Raw genomic sequence first — 21300 nt, forward strand, 5'->3', positions numbered from 1 at the left:
ACCGATCGAACTAACTGGTCCAATCCGATTTTCAAAACATTGGCTTTTGCTCCTTCTCTCTGCTTAACTTATGATTTCTTCATAACCTGGTTCGAGGGTTCCAATCGGTTGATATTTTGAAATTTAGATCTAATTGTCAAGAAAAGAGGGGAGAGGGGGGAAGGGGAATCAGGGTAGATGAAGTGAGAGGAGGGGTAGAGAGAGTATGGTGGTAGAAGAGGGGGAGGAGAAAAAAATGAGAGAATGATGTTGTTGGTGCTTTTCTTATAAATTACATTTACGTTCTATAAAATTTGACCACAATACAGATTAACAAAATGAAGCTTTCTTTTGTTTCTTGTGCTGTGACAGTATCCATCAACGTCTTTTTCTCTATACAACCAATTTCTATTGAATTCCCTCCCATATTGTCTTCTCTTGCCACGCTAATAGCGGGATTGTTTTTCATCTTCACGTTCTCTTTCATCAAGAACCTCCAGCCTTGTGCCATCACTCCAGCAAATTTTTGTGTGTGGAAGAAATAGGTTTGTCATTTTTTTTGACATTTTTGCCCGCTCACAAATATTTCTCCACTCAACATAGCCTTCAATGATTCATCGTTAAAAATTGGTAAAATGACTCCATTGCCGTGTTTATGTGAGTTTAGTAATCTTTTTTGCCACAAAAAAATGTTTAATGACCAAACGGTGCCATTTTAAATAGTTGTGTGGCCATTTCAGTGATTAACTCTAAAGAATGCTACTAAAAGTTATGGATTTGTTTGGATAGGAATGATTTGAAAAAAAATAATTTGCTTGCATCACAAATACAAATTTTAACACATTTTTTTATTTCACATATATGACATCACAAAAAATGTTACAGTAATTATTTTAAATAATCTCCTATCCAAACACACACTCTCTCTTTTTTTTTTTTCTTGAAAAGAAAATCTCAAAAAATTTAGATTCACGAAACCGTCTTCTCACGAGAAATTAAAGAATGTAAAGATTCAAACATGTTTGTTTGTTGTTATCAGTTATGTGAACCGCACAAATAACTATTATTGTGTAGAAGTTATATAAAACATCTTTTTAATTTCAAGTTAAACTACTGGCTTTGCAGCTCGAGGCGGTGATGCCCCAAAGTACTTGACGTTTCCCCTTTAATTTAGTTGTCCCTCGGTATAGTATAAGCTAGCTTTGGGGCCAAAAATTCGTATAGTGTGATGCGCTTTCCCGTCCCAACTTATAATCTGCACCTACCCACCCCAAAAAAAAAAAAAAAAGAACAGAAACTTCTAATCTGTTACTAATGGTTTTTTTTTACGATAATTATTTTTGTAACAGGTTTAATCTGTTACTAATTGTAAGTGACCATTTAATGTCTCATCTGGTGCTGCCAATATTGGGCATTGTTGAAATTTGTGCTCACATTTTCAATCTCAATTATTCTCTCTGTCTCACTTTGATAAATTTGATTTTTTTTCTCACATAGTTTAAGAAAACTTAATTAATTTTTATTAAAAAATAAATCTAGCCTAATGTTTTTTTAAAAAATATTCTTACATTAATTATTAGGAGTATTATTAATCACTGTACCTTTACATTAATTACAGCAGCAATAATGATGATATATTGCACCGTTTAAAACATATATTAAAGCAATTATTAGTGAAAAAGATAACTATATTAAATAAGGTGGATTAAATATATTAAATAAGGACATGACAAGGACTTTAAAAGTTAATTCTATTCTTCATAATGTACTGGAATTTGGGATGAACGAAAACCATCAAAAGGACGGATAGAGTATCAAATTACAAATTACTACTGCCGTTGAAACTGCAGCACATTTGGATCCTAGACTGATGAGGAAGTCATCATGCTTAAATGATTTGCTGACATTATTGTTTTTGTTCTTTAAATTATCTTCTGCTTTCCGACTTTCGCAAGTCACAATATTATAATGTACTGTGTGGGTTGATATTGGTTTGCATTCGTTTTTTTTTATTTTTTTTTATTTTTATATCCCTCCTTCTTTTAGATACAGAAATTAGGATGGCAGGTGGGATCCGTGGCTGGCAGAGCCACATAGGATTGAGGATGGGCAATTGTCCCCCTCAAATTTGGTAAAATTATATAATAGCTTTGAAAATTTTCAAGATTTTTAAATTTGTACCATATTTGTACCCTCCGTAATTTTATCTCTTCTAGTTGTATTGACATCCTTAAATTTGAGAATATTCCTTTCTCTATATAGATTATCCATTGAAATTTTACAGATTTCCCCTTTATTTTATATTTACATCCCTAAAAAATATGATTTTTTATTGATTACTTCTTAAAAAAAATTTTCAACCTTTTCCAAATTAAATATTAATGACACTCCAATGCGAAAACTGACTTGACTTTTATATCAAACTATATAGTATGTTTCTTATATAATTCTAAAAGCATGATTTACGTTATAATTCTAATCAAACTGTTATGTTTCTTATAACAATTGTTCTAACTAGTAGGTATGCAAATTTAACTAAATCAAAGGGATGCTATGATACCGTTTTTAGATTTTTTTTGCTATAGATGAAATTTGAACCCTTCATATACAATCCAAGAAGGAACTGACTTGAGTCCCTTCCTAATGGCAGCTCAGTGGTTATATTTGCTCTTTCTTGGGATGGTGGCTTACAGAACTTTTGGCCCGAAAATATCCACCGGCCGTTGCAGATCGCGACCATCGGCTACAGTTATCCCACAAATAATACGGCCGACAAGTGGGAATTCCGGGTCCAAGAAAGAGACCATCGTGGATTTGGCTTGCGGCAATCATGCTTTTATTGCTGCCGCGACTCGGACGTTAGCGAAGAATCGGGTACAGACAGGTGAACTCCTTTTTTCTTTTCTCAAACATTTCTTTTCAGACAAAAAAAAAAAAAAACCGACAAAGTGCAGCTAAATTTGCACATGCAATTGCAAACAAGCAAATAGCATTGTGGGTCAAATTACTTCTATTTATTTATTTTCCTAGCTAGTGGTTGTTATTGAATTTGATATACAAATGCTCAAAACAAGTGCAATCAAACATTTTGCACAATTTTTTTTTGTTTTAACTGATATATGGTATTTCATTAGGATAGGCGGCTAATTTCTTAAAATATACCTAAAAAAAAAATGTCCATCAAATGTACCTTTGACATAGCCCTGATACCAAACTATAGCTTTCGTACCTAGTCAACACGACAGCAAAATTTTTTTTTTTTTTTTAAAGTTGCAGGCTACTGTGTTGACTATGCACGGTAGCCTGCAGCCGAATTTTTTTAAAAAGGCAGCCTTTTGCTGTGCACAGTCAGCATGGTAGCAGGTGCCCTTTTGAAAAAAAAAAATCGCTGCAAAATTGTCTAGAACTTAGTTTCAGTCGTTGTCTCCTACCGTGTTGACTGTACACGATAGGGGATTTTTTTTTTGAGAGTAATACCAAATATCCCCTAATTTGAATAAACTTTTTAGTAGATTTTTTAACTCCGGTCTTGATTTATTTTCTTCAATTTCCATTTCATCTTCTTCTCTACTGAACCTCTAGAGAAAACTCGATGGTTAACTTTCCTTGTCTGTTCAAATGTCTAACATCAAAATTAGAATTTAAATCAAAATCTGAAAGTGGGAACAAAGTGTCATCTTTAAAAAAAAAAAAAACCTAATGACAGTAAATACATCAAAACGTACAACAGATAAAATAGATGGGAGAAATTTCTTCGAAACTCCAAAATGTGATTCTCGAGTAGATTAATGAAAGTCTTATAAAATTGATTACATTTTCAATCAATTCAATTTCAGGGTAAACATGCAATCAATATGCCCAAGTATAGCTCTGCCGTGGTTTTCACGGTACAAGCACTTCTTCATTCTCAAAGAAGTCATTAGCATACTAAACAAAGAAAAGGACCTAAAAGGAAAAAACAAGAAGAAGAAGAAAAGGATCTAATTACTAAGAATCACAAAGGTTAGTTTGGTTGAGAAAGGAAAGTAGTACTTTAGAACAAAGGTAGAGGTTGAGATCCTCGAAATATCATAACTATTCAAATTAGGGGATATTTTGTCTAACTCACAAAAAAAAAAAAAAAATCCCCTACCGTGTAGGGTCAGCACACGATAGGGGACAACGACTGAAACCAAGTTTTAGACAATTCTGCAGCAACGTTTTTTTTCAAAAGGGCACTTGCTACTGTGCTGACTGTGCACGGTAGCATGCCGCGTTTTTTAAAAAAAATTCGACAGCTGGCTATTGTGTTGACTGTGCACGGTAGCCTGCAATTTTTTGTTTAAAAAAATTTGCTGCCGTACTAATTAGACACGACAACTATAGTTTGTACAAAGCGTCTGCCAAAGGTATCTTTGACGGACTTCTTTTTCAGCTAAATTCTAAGAAATCAGCCAAGATAGGCAAACAAACCCTATTGTTTTGATTAAGTATTATTTGAAATAATTACTGTAAATTTTTTTGTATTGTGATGTATGTGACATAAAAAAGTGATTGAAAATATAAAAAATATATTAAAAAGTATATTTATAATATAAGCGAAATATTATTTGGCACATGCATTGTGTTTTAGAATGACCAATGGTAATTCTAAAAAGCCCTTGAACGCTCATGGTTCCCAAACAAATTGTTGAAGATTATATCCTAACGCGGATCTCGTGTAAAGTCAAACGAGTCGGTTCGGTCGCGTTTCCTTTTTACGTTGTGTCGTAGCCTTTGGAACCTGCTTGAATCACATAAGAAAGTGAGTTTCTGTCAGCTACTTTCTTTAAGAAGGTAATCGTGGTGTTAGCACGTTTTTTTCGACTCTTTGCATACTGCTATAATCAGCTCCAATATTTTCTTCATAAGCTCTATTTTTGTTGGCTCTCTATATGATTCAAATTTATTGCTGATTTTAATAAGAGCAATGATTGAATTTTCCATTTTACCTTTGATTGCCGGTGTGGAGAGCTGATAAATTGGGGTGAATTAATTAAGTATAATAGCAATATTGGCCATGCAAATATAGTTGAGGGATTATTTGGGCATAGGTAAAACAGTTAAGGCACTAAATTATCTCATAACATAATTTAAGGACTATTTTGGCTTCATTAAAGTAATTGAGGGACCAAATTAGCGCTGAATAAAGTTTAGGGACTATTTTGGCTTTAGCAAAAGAGTTTAGAGACTACGTTGGTGTTTTGCTCTGCTTCTGAAATGAAAGACCCCCTTTTCTTTGTTACATTTCTTTAATTAGTTACTTCCGCATAATTAAGTTTTGTGAAATTTAAGGAAACCGGAATATTAATCAAGGAAATCCCACCTTGGAAGAGACCATTAACCCAAACAGCAAAGGTGTTTCTGGGATGTGCTGCCAAACCACCATGGAACCAACCAATCACCTGCACATTTTTCTTTAATCGCATTATGATATGGTGTAGCTTCTGAGCGTACGGGCTGGTGAAAAAAAAATGAAATGGACTCCTTTAGTCTACTACAGGTTACATTTTTCTTCGGAGGAAATCACATCAAGAGCAGCAAAATTGGCATTTTCTCTCGCCAACCCAATTCAACAATTTAAACTGGATTTCTCCATCTTTCATTCCACGAGAGGAATTTTCACCTGGAAATGGAAATGACAAACTCCTCCTTGTACGACAGACTGAAATTAGGCATAGTTAGTTGTTTACCAATAGCAGCCTGCCGGAGTAGTAACCTACTAACCAACTACATGCATGCCTAAATCTTGACGACAGAGCAAGACGAAACCGACTAGATGCAGCAGAACAATCCAAGTTGTTGGAGAACTTGGAAGAAATCTATCCTCCGAAAATATTTCTTTTAAGTTGTTGCAGCCTTGAAGGCTTAGCTACCATGTGCAAAGCACTTCCAATTTTGATGTTCCTGGCATCCTGTAGAGATCTTCCTGGTATCTGAGGTTAGCAGGGTTAGAAATTTTCCCTGTCTGGTATCACTGTCGGCTGAAAGCAAGTTAATTGGGAACAAGAATGAACATAAACATCTTATGGTTGAACTCACATAAGGAAAGAGAAACCAAGATGACCTTTACAAAATAAAAATCTGCAACTATCATTGCAGTTCTTTTGTGGATTTAATCGTGTTCACTAGAGCAGCTCGCGTTTCTTTGCAAACAAAGAAAACATGTATAATGGATAGGGGAGGTCCAACCAACAATTGCAACATTCATGGATTATTCAAGGAGATGACACATTGTCAGAACAATAGTAAAACGGATCTTCTGTCCCATACTCTGTGTCACTCTCTGTCTCACTTTTTATTATATTGCTATTTTTCCTTCATAAACATCATGTTTTAATTCTTTTTTGCTGCCTTAAAATCCAATAACTATTAATTGAGTAATACACAAAATTTAACAAACTTAAAAAATCAAAATGCACAAAAATAGCCACCTCCACTCAACATTTTTTTTTTTTTTTTTTTATAAAACAGAGGGCACAATCTGCAAGGACAATTTGGTGGTTTCAGGCCAATTTGATTCTTTGGCACCGATTCCATCGTTTATTTTTACGGTGTTTCTTTCTTTCTTTAAACTGACATACTTTAGCAGACCGATTCTTCGTTGGCCATGGCCAAATCTTCATGCAGCCACAAAAATGAGACTTGAACACTTTTGTAAAATTTGTGCATTTATTTTCTTGCCTCTAATAAGATTACACCGCCCATTTGGCTCGAAGATTATTTTAAATGTTTTATTATGCATTATTTTTTTAGGGGTGTGATGTATTCAAGAATAAAAAATTAAACACATGGTGACAATTTTTTACGTTTTTCAAATAGTCATATCTCAAAATGATTTGTCCTAATAAACTTTGGCACACAAATGTATCATTTTTTTCACACACCATATTAATATTGCTAAAAAAAATTACTCAAAAGTGGAAGGTTATCGAACTTTATCTATTAATTGTGTTTAAATTCACTAAACTCAAGTAGTGCTTACTTTTTTTTTTTTTTTTTTTTTTTTTGTCGATACGATACACTATGGGGAGGGAAAGGGACTGAACCACCACCGGATCAGACGGGATGCATAGAGTGCACTACGCACCCGTTTGGATTTTTTTAAGCAAGATCATATTTAATTGTGGCAAATTGAAAGGAGATAAAGGATTTGAACTCTTCCCACCCACCCCACCAAACTTTAATGCATTAGTTGTGGCCACCAGCCTTTGGCTGGTTCAAGTTTTGCTTACTTAAACTCATAATAAAACGCAGTCCAAAATGAATATAAATCAAGGTAAATGTAAATCTTAAAAAAATAGTGATATATAATCCGAATCCCATAATTGGGAAGCTTTTACTTGAAAAGGGTAATAGAAATACATTAGCTCTAAGTTTTAAGATGATGAACAATTAAGCACAATTCAAAATCCAATTTCACAACTTTTATTAGATGTAAAAAAAAAATATTTTTTTGGGAGGAAATTTAGACGTAGAATTTTGATTCTTCCAGCGTCAAATCTAATTGGAATAGCAGTAGTTTGGTGGCATCCATTTATCTCCGCACAGATGGAAAACGACAACGTTTTCCCCGAGGTTTACACATAATCAGCGATCCAAGAGGGTTTAAGGAGAAAAGAAGAGGCAGATCCCCCGCGAACTCCGCTTCTGAAAGCTTTATACAAACCTATATAAACAGCGAGGGCATATGATTTTATTAATCTTCTCGGTTAAATCATTGGTAAATGGAATCCGAAGGTAACCATTTCAATTTGATCTGCTGATTTATCCAATCTCAAAATCTCACCCCGATCAGTACTATTCACATTACTTATATTATTTTTAATTGAAACTTCCCCGATTGTTAGGGCAAAGAACATCGTCAACTCCATCGGCAGTGCTGGCGTCACTCTTATGCAAAAGAGCCAAACTTCATGAAGAACTCCGTAACATCGAGAAGCAGGTGCAGGTTTTTTAAGGTTTTCGTTTTTGTTATAAATTTTTGTAGGGATATTTGTTTGAGGTGGGGGAAGGGGATGCTGATGATGTTTTGGGGTAATTCTTTTGGCAGGTATATGATATGGAGACAAGTTATTTGCAGGATCCAAGCCAGTGTGGGAATGTTTTGAAAGGTTTTGAGGGGTTTCTATCCTCTTCCAAGAACACTACCCTGTAAAATTTCTTCAACACTTAAATGCAGTCCGCAAAGATGCTATTGAATTTTTCATGAGCAGCATGCACTGTAATGTAGTACTACTAGTTAATAAGTGGTAGTCGTTATGTTATATGCAATCGGGCTTTTGCTGAATTGGCTCTCTGAGACTTTGTGGGCTGTCTTGGGATTTTTTACAGAACGTCGATTCAGTTCATGGTCTAATGCTTAAATTTAGATGATTTAGTATTTTCCAGTTGTGGGATTTAGTTTGTTTTATGGGCCATAACGCCACGTGATTTTGAAAATTGTTGTTTAAGTACGTAGAGCTTCAAGTAAAGCAGTTTGATTTCAGCGCTGTATTCTAGTTGCCTGTCCTATATTGCATCTTTCTTAATCTGATATATTATTGGAGTATGTTCATTTGCTAGCTAGAGTTTGAGAGTTATGTAGTATCAATCATTCCCCAGAAAAGCTTCCAAAGATAGGCACTCAACTCCAGACATGAACGCAGTATTTAAGAATGATGGAAACCATGTTTAGCTTGGATTTATAAAGGGAAAGAGTAAACGCTTAATTTCCTCCCTCTCTCTTTTTTTTTTTTTTTTTTCTGGTCAAACATGTTGAGCATGTTGCCACATAAACTCTCACCTGCTATCTAGTTTAGCCTTCCACCTCCTCACAAACATTTGCAGGCTAATTTCACAGCTATATCCTTTTTATGTTCTTGTTGAAATATTCGACATTATTCAAGTTGATTGCAGTTTAAAGAGATCCAGGAAGTTTCAACCTGAAGATAGGCTGTTTTCATTATCTTCCACCACCTCACCGGCGGTATGTATCCGTAACCTTCATTTGAAGATGGTGGCTCACCGGCACACTAATTGCTAATTTTGAGTTTAATTAGATACGGATGTGGAACTTTTTCCCTATTTATTCTTTTTCGCAACCCATCAGCAAGCTATGCATTTATATTCTTCCTAAGAGTTTTTCATCTTTATATGTAATAAAACCATGCATTTTCTAGATTGAGAGCATTTTGGGGATAAGATTCTTGGTAGGACAAAAGATGGTTTGAATGTCTAGCACTACTTATTTTCTGCAGATATAGAGGAATTATAAAGCATTGGTTCTCTCAATATCCCTGAGAGATCTGGATGAAGTGTTTTGTGTTTGGTGGGCTTGTTCTTTGGTGGATTAGGTTAAACAATACATATTGATAATGGAGATGGTTATATAGATTACTCAGAAAGTTTATTGATTCGGAAAATTCCTTGCCACTTGAATTTAGTTCCAAAAATGAATAATAAACTAGTAGCCTCTTACCACTTCATGTGCTAGCAAGATGACTATTGGGAATAATTTTCTACCTTTTTGTGTAAAACATTTAGTCTGTGTTTTGCTATCCCCTGTGGAAACTCCCCCTAGTTTCTTTAAACCGGAATGACTTCTCTGTTGTTGACAAGTCTAGTCTTCTAGCACGAGACTTTGCGTGTGTGAGTAAAGGAGGATGACAAATTCTGTAAACTGTTCATTAGCAATATCATCTTGACTGTTGTCTTTTTTTCTCTTCTCATTTGGATTTCCTTCATTTGCTCAGGCAGAAGAACAAGCTGCTGGACGAGATGGTGGGGCTTTATTGGCTAATGGACAGCAAGTATTTTATTTCGTCTGATGCAGGTAGTACCTTCTGTGCGCATTGAAAATTTTGACATGGATAGGGATTGATTTGGATAAATTTTTGTTATCTCCACAGAGGGAAACCAAAGAAGGGTAGGGGTGGCCCTAGAGATGCAAAGAGATCGAGGCAATCAAGCGAACCAGATTTTGACTATGAAGACGATGCTGATTTAATGTAGTGGTGACTCCTCGTATGATGGTACATCTGTTGGTATTGCATGATGCAGGTTGATAACTTCCTTGCGAATGCATTCAAACCGAGGTGGAAATGGAGCTTTTTTGGGTGTCATAATGTACATTATTATGCGATCCTTGCTTGGCTATCATTTCAGCATATGCTGTTGTAAGTAGATATGTACAAATCCCCATGATTTTCATGCAAGAAGGGGAAAAACAACTAAGGCAGGACATCTTTTTCAATCATCTTGTCTTGGCAGGGATAGAATTACGTTGGCGCTTGGCAGTCAAAAATTTTGTGGCCGACTGGATCCGGCAAATTGCAATTGTCATTTTGTCGAGATCCTTGGTATTCTGAGATTCTCCGTTGCTAGTTCGACATTGTTAAAGTTCCGGGGCTAGAAATCTATGGCTTTACTATCAGATGTCAAGGCTGCGACGCCCCTCTTCATGTTTGTTGTGGAATAGTAGAGTAGGTTCACATTTTTTTCCGGTTGAATGTCGTATATGGTGTCGGCTATTTTTTATGACCTGCTGATGTTGCTTTGGCATCTTCCTCCTCATAATGCGTTTTTAAGTCCAATTGTACAAGATGTCGGAGAGGTTGGAAGACCATCTGTCATTTTTTTTGGTCTAGACCTCTATTCCGGTCCTTATTCCTGCTAATTTTCAAGCATATCATGGTAACAGCGAAAGAAAAGAAAAGAAAAGGAAAAGTAGGAGTGTACCTGTGGTCCTTTCTTTGCTCCGCAGAGAGGAACGTTTTCTATGAAGTCTGGGGTGGCACCGCCCGGCTTGCAAAAAAGTGGGAAAGCTTACTTTCAACGCACCGCCTGGGGTTCCATTGGATTCCACTTCTTTCCACTAACAGTACTGTCTAAATTGTTTTGGTGCAAATCTTCATTAGCTACCTTCTTTTCCTCCAAAGCCATCAAACCTTTCGTTAAAAAAAGTACAAGTGTTCTTTCGTCTTTGCGCAACAAAGTAATAATTGGACATATTTACAGCTTCTGCCCCAACTCCACAAGCCACACCATCAATTCAAGGGCCTCAACCAAGCAAGTCAAAAGGCACAGAGAAAGACAAAAAAGACTTTTCAACAAAATTACGTTAACCTCGTTGGAGGTTTGGATGATCCTTGGAGGTATTTTTATTACAAAATTTTTTTAATCCTGGACTTTTGCATCGGGTGATTCCATATCTATAAGCTTATGATTGCTAGTATTAGCATGTTGATAACAATTACATATGAACCATATAAAGATCTGGTAGGTAAATGGTCACTGCAGTTCTCAAAACCCCATGGGACATGGTTATTCTTACGTCATCAAAAATGAAAAAAATCCGAGTAATGGGCTATCGTCAATTGTATTTTAGCACATAGGAAATTTTGGTTGCTTTTCTCCTCTGGTTTTGGGAATATATGCTTTTCTTTCCTTTATCCCGTTTTCTTTTCTTCTCAGTCCAAAAGTCTTTATCTGACTTTCCGTACGAAACCTTATAACCACATTCCTTCCCTGCCGTCCATTACCGCAGAATCAAACTTGCAGTTCAGGTTTACACAATCACATTCATAATCTCATTTCTTCTTTGAATATTTGAAACTTCTCTTCGTGGCCCTCCCGCAGTTACCGTATCTTCAGCTATGTCTTTCAGAATCAGAGGAGTATGTCTTTCTCTCCTTCTCTCCGTTTTCACGAGCTCGTGAATTTTTTCTTCTTGATCATGCTGATGACTTCAGTGCGAAACTTGTACTCCAATTTATATGCTCCTTAAAAGGGCGTCGTTTCGAAAAATTTTCTGTTTGATAGTTTGGAGTGGTTGACATTTTTCAGGTAATAATGACGACCGGGTTTTTTTTTTTTTTTTTTTTTTGTATATTATATTGCAGCAAAATGCTACTTCTGGTATGGGAGTGGCTGATCACCGCAAAGATGCATTCTTGGAGCTGAAGAGGAAGAAGGCTTACCGCTATGTTATATTCAAGATCGATGAGAAGAAAAAGGAAGTTGTAGTTGAGAAAACTGGCAATCCAGCTGAAAGCTATGAAGATTTTACTGCTTCCATGCCAGAAAATGATTGCCGTTATGCAGTCTATGACTTTGATTTTGTCACCTCTGAGAATTGTCAAAAGAGCAAGATTTTCTTCATTGCATGGTTAGTACTTTCTCATCCAGTCTTTTAACATTTTTTTTGCCTCTTCTCTATATCTACTACCATCTTTCTTCTTCTTTTTTTCTTTTTTGTGTTATAATTTTTTGCTGGCTCTTGTGGGCAAAAACTTTTGCTGAAAAAGAAGAAAATTGGATGTGCCACTCAGTTGACATAACCAGTTTCACTCCCTTTGATACGCCTAATGTTAGGACAAACACATCGATTTAAGTTAGCGTTTGACAGATTAATTGTTCATAACCTGTACAATTGTCTGCTGTTTGTTTTTAATTTCTATACTTACAATAACTTGAATAGATTACTTACTGATGGTTGTGACTTATCAAGCGCTATCTTTCTGGCCTTATATTTTCTCTTTCACGATAATGATATCTTCCTGATACTGACCAACTTGACACAGAATTTAAGATTTTACCATGCGCAGCTCTTATGTGAGGTATCTATTTGACTATGGTCATATGCATGTTTATCAGGTCTCCTGCAATCTCTAGGATTCGTGCCAAGATGCTTTATGCTACATCCAAAGAAAGGTTTAAAAGAGAGTTGGATGGAATTCATTATGAAATTCAGGCTACTGACCCTACTGAAATGGATCTCGAAGTTATCAGGGACCGTGCAAATTAAAGCTTCTGATGTTCATTAACTTTGTAAGAGGCAAATATTGATAGAGCTCCATCTTCAAAGCAATTATCATGTTGACTCCTTTGAGCTATCCACAGATCCATTTCTGGAGCAAGTGCTGCAAAAATAATGATACCTGGAGTTACTGATTTGAGGCCATGGTCAGTCTCTAGTTGCCTAGTGTATAATGTTCTAGTATGACTTGCTTCTTCTCATGAGGCGTTCATAATCTTGACTCGAGTACATATATTAGGCGTATATTTGGTTCAACAGACATTGGTTTGTTTAATGTGTATTGCACTTTAAGAAGAATAATGCCAAATGCCTTTTCCTTCTTTCCCTCTCAGTTACATGTTAATTCTGCAGCTCTTTTATAAACTTATGCTCTATAAATCATTGGCGACACCCACATTTCAATCCTTAAGTTCCCAGAGATAGTATTAGAAAATTAAGCATAACTTCGTCAGTAAATTTAGGGCAATTGCCAGATTAAAACAAGGATGTCCGTGAGTTAATGTAGAATCCGCGATCAGGCACTCCTTGTTAGTCTGATATATGTTACTTGACTTGTGAAGCCTTCTTCACGAGAGGTGCACAGAAGCAAGTAGAATAAAACTAAAGGAGTAGAAGGTGAAAAGCATCTGTTCTGCCGATGAGACCTCTATCCTAAAAATGAACGACATAAACATGCACTTGCTTGTATGCAGAAGAAGAAAAGATCAATCGTTTTGCTAGGAAGCACAATGACTCCAAGACAATGGTTTCCCATTGTATTCTATTTATTGCTATGTACTTTTTCTACTATTATCAGAACCACTTGCGCAGTTAACTCTGTGTGGGCTGCTGTGCCTGTTGGTCCTCACCTGAAATTTCTTCTAGAGACTTGCCCTTTGATTCAGGCACTAAGAACGTAAACAGTGCACCCAAAAGATTGATGACAGCCAACACAATCAGCGAATTTCTCATTCCAATGCCAGGTGGATATCCTGCATCTGTCTTTGTCTTATCTTGGTTTTGAGCCAAATACAAGAACCCAAACGCACCCACAATTGCACCTGATTTTCCAGATGCAGCTGAAATGCCATGGCAGGTTGCTCTCAACCTGGCTGGAAAAATCTCAGCAGGCACAATGAATGTCGTGGCATTGGGACCAAAATTTGCAAAGAAGAAGGTTAACGAGTACAGTACCACAAAGCCAACATGGTTTCCTTTAGCCCAGTGGTCGTAAGGGATGGCCAAAGCAAGCATAAAGATTGTCATCATACAGAAGCCCATCAACTGAATGGCAAACCTTCCCATCTTGTCAATCAGAAAGACAGTGAACCAATATCCTGGGACTGTACCGCACAAGGCAATCAAGGTTTGTGCCTTGGCGATCTTGAAGACTTCCTCCATGGCATTCATAGACTTTGCCGAGGGAAGCCATCCAATTGCAGAGAAGATGTCCTTTTGGAACAAATTTTGACTGTAATATGCAATATCAAGTAAAAACCATGTGGAGGTTGTACCTAACAAGTGAAGCCCATGGCGCCGAAGAAACTCCTTTGTGAACAAGCCAAATGAGCCTGCCGATTTTTGAGTTGTCTGGATGTTGATTTCTTGTTGTGCTTCCAAATCGACCTGTAGAACCTTAGACATGTCAGCGGCAGCCTGTTTTCCATTCTTGGCAACCAAAGCCGTATACCGGGCAGTCTCAGGCATCTTCATCCGCCAATAGTAAGTCAATGCAGCAGGAATTGCTCCAGCCATGAGAATTATCCTCCAAACATAGTCTGCCTGAGGAACAGTTGAGCCAGCGGGGTCGAGTGCAAAAGATGGAGCCTTAAACCTTGCATTGAAAATTGCAGAGATGATGATGGCAAAGATGCCACCAGATAATATCCCAAATCCCTGCATGGCAAAAACAGCAGCTATGAAACCGCCACGAGTCTTTTTATTTGCGTACTCTGACATGATGGTGGCCGACAGCGGATAATCGCCTCCGATGCCGAAACCAAGCCAAAACCGCCAAAAGCATAGTGTTCCCATGACAAATTTTGGACCATGCCCGAAGGAATGCCCCGAAGCAATTGAGGCAAGAACCATGATCATAAGCGTGATTCCGTACACCTTTTTCCGGCCCATTTTATCCCCAAGCCATCCAAAGAAGAGTTGGCCGGCCAGAGTTCCGCAAAATGCTACCCCATTTACCGCAGCTGATACGTTAGGAGGTAAGCTGCCTGGTTTTTCTGCTCCTTCGACGTAGTAGTATGTGCGGCCCAACAACTTTGTGACAAGGGATATGCAGAAGAGATCATATGCGTCCGTGAAGAAGCCCATTCCAGCAATCACAATTGCAGTGAAATGGTACCATTGTGTTTTTGCGACGTCAAGTGCATTAAGCACGTTATTTTGGGTTTCAGGCATTGCTGGCTGCAAACTTCTCTGCTTAAAAACGTATCTGCTCTTCTACGAGTACTCCCAAGCCTTTGTCCTGCCTTGGTAAAGATATCTGCAGAAACCGCACCCACAGATTTTGGATCATGCTAGCTGAAACTTTCCTCGAAATATGTTACTACATTTTTTTGATAAAACAAAAAGGACCCTTTAAGTTGTTGCATGTATTTCCAAATTCTCAGGACATCGTGTTAGGTTTTTGAAGACTAACCATTTTCTGAACAAGATAAGCATGCATGATAAGAAGATGTCTAAACTCAAAATAAAAAAAAAAAACATTTTAATTTAGTGTATGATACCTTTAATAATCTAAGATACAATCTAACAGTTTTCAAGAAAGGAGAGCTCACCACCAGCAACAAACACAATTTTATTGCTATCTACGGCTTATATGTTGCAATCAATCCGGAGTATAATCTGGCTACAAAAACTAAACAATTCTTGTTGCCTCAGAGTTGAATTTAACAGAGTCTCAAAAATCAAAATTTGTTCAGAATTGAAGCCCATTTGTCTAGCCTTTTCTCCATGTGTCCAAAATTATGTCTCTTCTATTTTCTGGTTTTCCCTAGACGAGCTTATTGCTTTCCCATAGGGAGGTGCCCATTTGTTGCATGGGATAGAAAACTGGTGTTCCGAGCCATTATATATTGTGGAACTGATTGTATTCATGTCTTCTATCATAAACTGCTTCATTCCATGTCAATTATTACTCAAAATCCACACGTTCGACGAAAAACAATTAACAATGAAGATAATCATAAGGAGATCATACCTGACTTTAATCTCAAATTTCTTTCTTCCGGTAATCATCCAACCTTTTCTCAATCAATGTGTTCTTGATGCTTTTGATTCTTTTTGGTACTGACATATCACTCTCCTCTTTCTGATTCGTGTGTAACCCTTTTTGGTTTCTTGTGCTTGTATGATTGGAGTATGTTGTTTCCTAGTAATACTACTGATACGAATCATCAGAGTGATCGCATTGGATCTAAAAGAGAGTCTGTTGCGGTAGGATAAGTTCGTTTTGTTTTCGAAAACTTGAAGGGGCAGTAGGACTAGAGGGTTATTGTCTCCTAATAGGATTCCTTCTAGGTTGTGCGATTTTTGAGGGTTTTCTATTACCATCAATTTTTTTTTCTCTTTTTCTTGTTGTCAAGAATATATTTCCAAAGGATAGCAACCCGTATAGTTTATAGATTAAGAGTAAATTTTATATATAATAAGAGCATCTACACTATTATCATTTGATTCGTGACACACATGCAAAAGTTTGGATTTTAAAGTATCTACACTGTCACTATCGTTGAATTTATGGTATATGTGTAAAAGTTAAATTTAAAATTTAAATTTTACATAATTATTATTCATTCAAAATTGAAATTTTCAGTGATAGTGTACAAAAAACTAATCCATAAATTAATATGTGTCACTTTGTGTATGTATTCCTAAGAATACCTCAGGTTCAAACTTTGACGTAGGATGATATTAACAACATCGAATTGAGTTTGAGTTGGAGTTGGAGTTGGAGTTGGAGTTAGAGTTGGAGGAGGCATGGTTCAGCAATATGGGATTTTAGTATTAGAAAACAGCTTTGTTCTTTGGTACGAACACTTTATGAAAATTTAGATGACATGTGCCACTTTATGTATTCCTAAGAATTCCTTTGGTTCAAACTTTGAGGTAGAATGATATCTAATCTGTGTGTTTGGATAGTAAAAAATAACACTTTATTTACACACTCTGATTTATTTGCATCATTAACACATTTTTCAATCACCTTTTTATCTCACATACATCATATCAAAAAAATGCTACAGTACTTTTTTCACGAAATTATCTCAAATAATTTAGGATCCAAACACACTTATTCAATATTATTAAGAAGATCGATTTGAGTTGGAGTTGGCATCGTTCAGCATTAGAAAACTGCTTTGTTTTTTCGTATGAACACTTTATGAAAATTTAGATGACATGGAAAACAAATTCAAGCTATATTAGGTTATCAACTTTCATATGTTATGAACCGTCACTCAGACGGTACAGAAAAGATACACTCCAATTTAATATCCAGCACATCCTTCCGTTTGCAGGGTAATTAAGCCTTTTGCTTATACTTTCTTAAATCCTTCTTTGAAAGGTTAAAAGAAAAATGAAAAAACAGAAGCAAGAACTGGGATTAACACAATGAATTGAAAAGGGCAAAGTTAATGCTGTTATTAGTAGACTTTTGGTGGATGACTTGATAAAACAGCTCCTTTTTCTTTGTAGAGGTAAGAGAGTAATTCTTCCTGAATTCGAATGCATTCGCAAACTTCGTCTTCATCCAAGAAGATATCCAAATGCATTCGCAAACCATCAAAAGTGCTGGAGCCAATTCGCAATAGTGAGTGTGCTATATCAACTCTTTACTTTGATTGATCAAGTGTTACGGGATCAATCTGGGGAACAAGATTCATAATCCTACCATTCTAAGCTCCATAAACTACTCTAAACTTGTATTAAAGAAAAAGGAGGGACAAAGTACAAACCGCTACTTCCTTGCTTATTACGCTTCGAAATCTCGAATCTCTCCCAAGGACTACATCAAAAGTAAAAGATACAGAAAATAAAAGTAAACAGAATAAACAGACGGGGAACAACAGCACTTATATCACCGGAACCGTCCTGTTATTGTAAGAAGCTGGACGGTCCAATTCTTCTCCTCCCTCTTTCATGTCTCCGATTTCACCTGACATTTCCTCCAGCGATTTCCCCTTGGATTCTGGGACCAAGAAGGTAAACAACAAGCCCAAAAAGTTAACAGCTCCCAGCACAATGAGGGAATTCTTCACCCCAATACCCGGTGGGTACCCTGCATCAGTCTTGGCCTTATCCGGGCTCTGAGCCAAATATAGGAATCCAAAAGCACCCACCATTGCTCCCAATTTCCCTGATGCAGCTGATATTCCGTGACAAGTTGATCTAAATCTAGCTGGGAAGATCTCAGCTGGCACAACAAAAGTGGTGGCGTTGGGACCGAAATTGGCAAAGAAGAAGGTCAACGAGTACATCACCACAAATGGGATATGGTGTCCTGGTTGAGTCCAGTGGTGGTAGGGGAAGGCCAGAGCAAACATAAAAGCTGTCATCATGGTGAAACCCAACAATTGAATAGCAAATCTTCCCATTCTATCGATGAGAGCAACTGTGAACCAGTAGCCAGGCACAGTACTGCAGAGAGCAATAAGAGTTTGTGCCTTGGCAATGGTAAACACTTCATTGATTGAGTTCATAGTCTTTGCTGCAGGGATCCATCCAATTGCACTAAAAATGTCCTTCTGGAACAAATTCTGGCTGTAAAATGCAATATCAAGCAAGAACCATGTGCTCGTTGTACCAAGCAAGTGAAGCCCATGACGCGTAAGAAATTCCTTGGACAGCAGACCGTATGAGCTACTCGGGCTTCCAGCTGTCTGCTGCACCTTGGCTGGCTCAGCCTCGATGTCGACTTGCAAAACTTTGGACATATCTGCATTAGCCTGCTTCAAATCGTTGGCAACAAGAGCGGTGTAACGAGCAGTTTCGGGCATCTTCAACCGCCAGTAGAAAGTAAGCAGTGCTGGCATTGCGCCTGCCATCAGGATGATCCTCCACACATAATCCGCTTGCGGGATAGTTGAAGCAACTGGATCCACCTCATAAGGTGGAGCAGGGTATTTGGCATCAAAAGCTGCAGAAATTATCATGGCGAAAACGCCTCCACCCAAAATGCCGAAGCCTTGCATGGCAAAGACTGCTGCAATGAAGGCACCGCGGGTCTTCTTGTTGGCATATTCAGACATAATGGTGGCGGAAAGAGGATAATCACCGCCAATGCCAAATCCAAGCCAAAAGCGAAAGAAGCAAAGAGTGGCCATAACTGATTTTGCTTCGTGACCGAAGGAAAGGCCTGAAGCAATTGAACAGAGGCACATGAGCATGAGGGTTATGCCATAAACCTTCTTCCTTCCCAGCTTGTCCCCGAGCCAACCAAAGAAGAGCTGGCCGGCTAGGGTTCCACAGAGTGCCACGCCATTGACAGCAGCAGAGACATCAGGAGGCAGACTGCCGGGCTTGGGAGCGCCTGGTTTGGTGTAGTAGATGCGGCCGAGCATCTTGGTGACAAGGGAGATACAAAAGAGATCATAGGCATCTGTGAAGAATCCCATTCCGGCAATGATAATCGCCGTGAAGTGATACCATTGAGTTTTTGCCGAATCCAGAGCATTCAGCACCTTCAGATTTTCCCCTGCCATATTTGCTAATGACTGATCGTCGTCTCTTTCTCCCTATCCCTCAAATCACTCCTTTCTCCGACTTCTCTCTGCAAGCAAGAAGCAGATTAACAATCCTCAGAACAATCATGCCAATTTATTTGTTGTTTGCGATTATCAGGAGAATTCAAGACAGTCAAACAGTAGAGAAGGTGAATTAAAAGCAAATCAATTAAATGAGTTCATATCGTTTTGTTTTTTCCAGGGAGTAAGCAATCAATTTTACCATCATACCATGCAAATACTCCCTCTCCGTGAAAAAAAAAAAAGAGTAAATGAAAAACTTTAAGTAGGATGATTATCTCCTTTTTTTTTTTTAAATTATTACTCAATTGTAAAGAATAAAGTAGTCCCTTGCTAATCTGATTCTGAAACTGGAAGTCTGTTCTAGTCCCACTCCCACGTACTTGTATATGGAAGTGGTCCCAATTAGGTCACAGAAACAGGACGACAACATAATTCACAAGGCAATATTCACCAATGTTCTAGGGAAATCCTAACTTCTAATCTTCGACAATAACGTAAAGTCCTAGAAAATCTTTTATGCATCCATAACTAGAGAAGAAATCCCTCCGTCCCTCCTCTTTCACCACCCCCCCCCCCCCCCAATTATCGTAAAGAAAAATGGATGGTTCATTTGGTGGCCATATCGAATTATCCATGCATAATAGCAAAACATGACAAACCATCTCCCGAACAACCCCCTCCTAATCCCCCCCCCCCCACCCCCCAACAACACAAAAAAAAGGGGATTCCGGTACCATTAACTTTCATTAATTGAAAGCAAAATAATAATCTTAGGGAGTTTTATCAATTCTTTGAATAGCAAAAGCAGGCAAAGAAGAAAAAGAGGAAACGTTTTAATAAATACCACACGGAATAAATTCACTAAAACGGAGGATGTTTCGATCCGTAAAAGGTTGGAGATAAATTCCAGGATTTGTTAGGAAAAAACAAGAAAAAGAAATCATGTCCAGGAGGAAGGTGGCGATACGAAAAGAAGAAGATTTGATCCAGGTGACCACCTTTTGCATGCAACAAAAGAGAGCAAATACTAAACAAATCAATGAATAAGAGGTTAGGTTGATAACATTCAACAAGTGCGTTAGAAAAATAATGGGGGATGGCAACACAAAAATTTAGTAACGTATGCAGCATTATGCATGTATCTACCCCAAAAAAAAAAAAGTATCATGCATGTACAAGACAAGAAACAGCTTTATTACCAAAAAAAACTAATAATAATTCCAGATATGTAACGTTTAAGGTTGTTGACAGTTGTAATTGTAACACAGACCTTGTTCCTTTCTCTGAATCCGGAGCAGATGAAACAGAGAAGGGGAGAGAGAGAGGGAGAGAAGTGAAAAAAGAAAAATTGAAGACTTGGGATTATTATTAAATTAGGATTAGGTTTGGATTAGTGAAATTCGCAGGGATGGAATGGCAAGGCGGGTGAGCGTGGGTTATTTATATGGGTCACGGGACCGGGCAACCACCATACCATCCCAGGGGATCTTCAATGGTATATTCTTTCTCTCACACGCCGCTCAAAGTACCCTTTTCCCTCATGCTGCTCACGACGCCGTTTCGGGTACCCCATGTTTGCACCAGTGCCAAATTGAGAAGGTTGGCAATTGCGGTGGATTTTGACCACTCATTCATACTGCGGCCCGGGGGGGGGAAGCAACCGTTTCTCAAGATTTTGTATTTTATACATCATTTTTCACATCTTGTATGGGACCTATAATATTTTATTTTATAATTACACATTATTGAAAGTGAGTTACAACG

The 21300-nt window shown here is 37.6% G+C and overlaps 4 protein-coding genes and 1 long non-coding RNA gene across 7 annotated transcripts; 2 read left to right on the top strand and 3 right to left on the bottom strand.

Moving 5' to 3' along the window:
* The first annotated feature begins 7379 nt into the window (after positions 1–7379).
* LOC113715143 (uncharacterized) lies at positions 7380–10361 on the top strand. Of its 2 annotated transcripts, XM_072082558.1 has the most exons (6): positions 7398–7737; positions 7848–7942; positions 8051–8151; positions 8896–8965; positions 9732–9811; positions 9888–10361. In XM_072082558.1, the coding sequence occupies exons 1-5, from the start codon at positions 7725–7727 to the stop codon at positions 9804–9806; spliced, it is 354 nt and encodes a 117-aa protein (XP_071938659.1). In that variant the 5' UTR covers positions 7398–7724; the 3' UTR covers positions 9807–9811; positions 9888–10361. The 2 variants fall into 2 exon arrangements, with proteins under 2 accessions (XP_071938655.1, XP_071938659.1); XM_072082554.1 differs by lacking the exon at positions 8896–8965 and having other exon boundaries at positions 7380–7737.
* On the bottom strand, positions 10293–10920 carry LOC140037686 (uncharacterized). The gene is made up of 2 exons (XR_011841674.1): positions 10717–10920; positions 10293–10647 (listed from the first exon to the last, which is right to left on the bottom strand). It is a non-coding gene; the product is annotated as an uncharacterized lncRNA (long non-coding RNA).
* Positions 10920–13127, top strand: LOC113723407 (actin-depolymerizing factor). 2 transcript variants are annotated; one of them, XM_072082543.1, is made up of 3 exons: positions 10920–11132; positions 11880–12145; positions 12634–13127. In XM_072082543.1, the coding sequence occupies exons 2-3, from the start codon at positions 11898–11900 to the stop codon at positions 12782–12784; spliced, it is 399 nt and encodes a 132-aa protein (XP_071938644.1). In that variant the 5' UTR covers positions 10920–11132; positions 11880–11897; the 3' UTR covers positions 12785–13127. The 2 variants fall into 2 exon arrangements, with proteins under 2 accessions (XP_071938644.1, XP_027102291.2); XM_027246490.2 differs by lacking the exon at positions 10920–11132 and adding an exon at positions 11392–11654.
* Positions 13128–13412: 285 nt separating this feature from the next.
* Positions 13413–15195, bottom strand: LOC113723405 (inorganic phosphate transporter 1-4-like). The gene has a single exon (XM_027246489.2). It carries the CDS (start codon positions 15185–15187, stop codon positions 13607–13609), a length of 1581 nt encoding a protein of 526 aa, XP_027102290.1. The 5' UTR covers positions 15188–15195; the 3' UTR covers positions 13413–13606.
* A 2412-nt stretch (positions 15196–17607) lies between these two features.
* On the bottom strand, positions 17608–20960 carry LOC113723411 (inorganic phosphate transporter 1-4-like). Its single transcript, XM_027246494.2, has 2 exons — positions 20807–20960; positions 17608–19559 (listed from the first exon to the last, which is right to left on the bottom strand). The coding sequence occupies exon 2, from the start codon at positions 19489–19491 to the stop codon at positions 17863–17865; it is 1629 nt and encodes a 542-aa protein (XP_027102295.1). The 5' UTR covers positions 19492–19559; positions 20807–20960; the 3' UTR covers positions 17608–17862.
* Between the last annotated feature and the right edge of the window lie 340 nt (positions 20961–21300).

This window comes from Coffea arabica, chromosome 1c (assembly GCF_036785885.1).
Source record: "Coffea arabica cultivar ET-39 chromosome 1c, Coffea Arabica ET-39 HiFi, whole genome shotgun sequence".
Classification (NCBI taxonomy): Eukaryota; Viridiplantae; Streptophyta; class Magnoliopsida; order Gentianales; family Rubiaceae; genus Coffea; species Coffea arabica.

Coding starts and splice junctions, on each gene's coding strand:
- LOC113723411 (XM_027246494.2), bottom strand. CDS start 19,491: ATGGCAGGGGAAAATCTGAAGGTGCTGAATGCTCTGGATTCGGCAAAA.
- LOC113715143 (XM_072082554.1), top strand. Junction 7,943..8,050: donor TCCGTAACATCGAGAAGCAG/GTGCAGGTTTTT, acceptor TTCTTTTGGCAG/GTATATGATATGGAGACAAG. Junction 9,812..9,887: donor TTTTATTTCGTCTGATGCAG/GTAGTACCTTCT, acceptor TTATCTCCACAG/AGGGAAACCAAAGAAGGGTA.
- LOC113723405 (XM_027246489.2), bottom strand. CDS start 15,187: ATGCCTGAAACCCAAAATAACGTGCTTAATGCACTTGACGTCGCAAAA.
- LOC113723407 (XM_027246490.2), top strand. CDS start 11,634: ATGTCTTTCAGAATCAGAGGA. Junction 11,655..11,879: donor TGTCTTTCAGAATCAGAGGA/GTATGTCTTTCT, acceptor ATTATATTGCAG/CAAAATGCTACTTCTGGTAT. Junction 12,146..12,633: donor AAGATTTTCTTCATTGCATG/GTTAGTACTTTC, acceptor CATGTTTATCAG/GTCTCCTGCAATCTCTAGGA.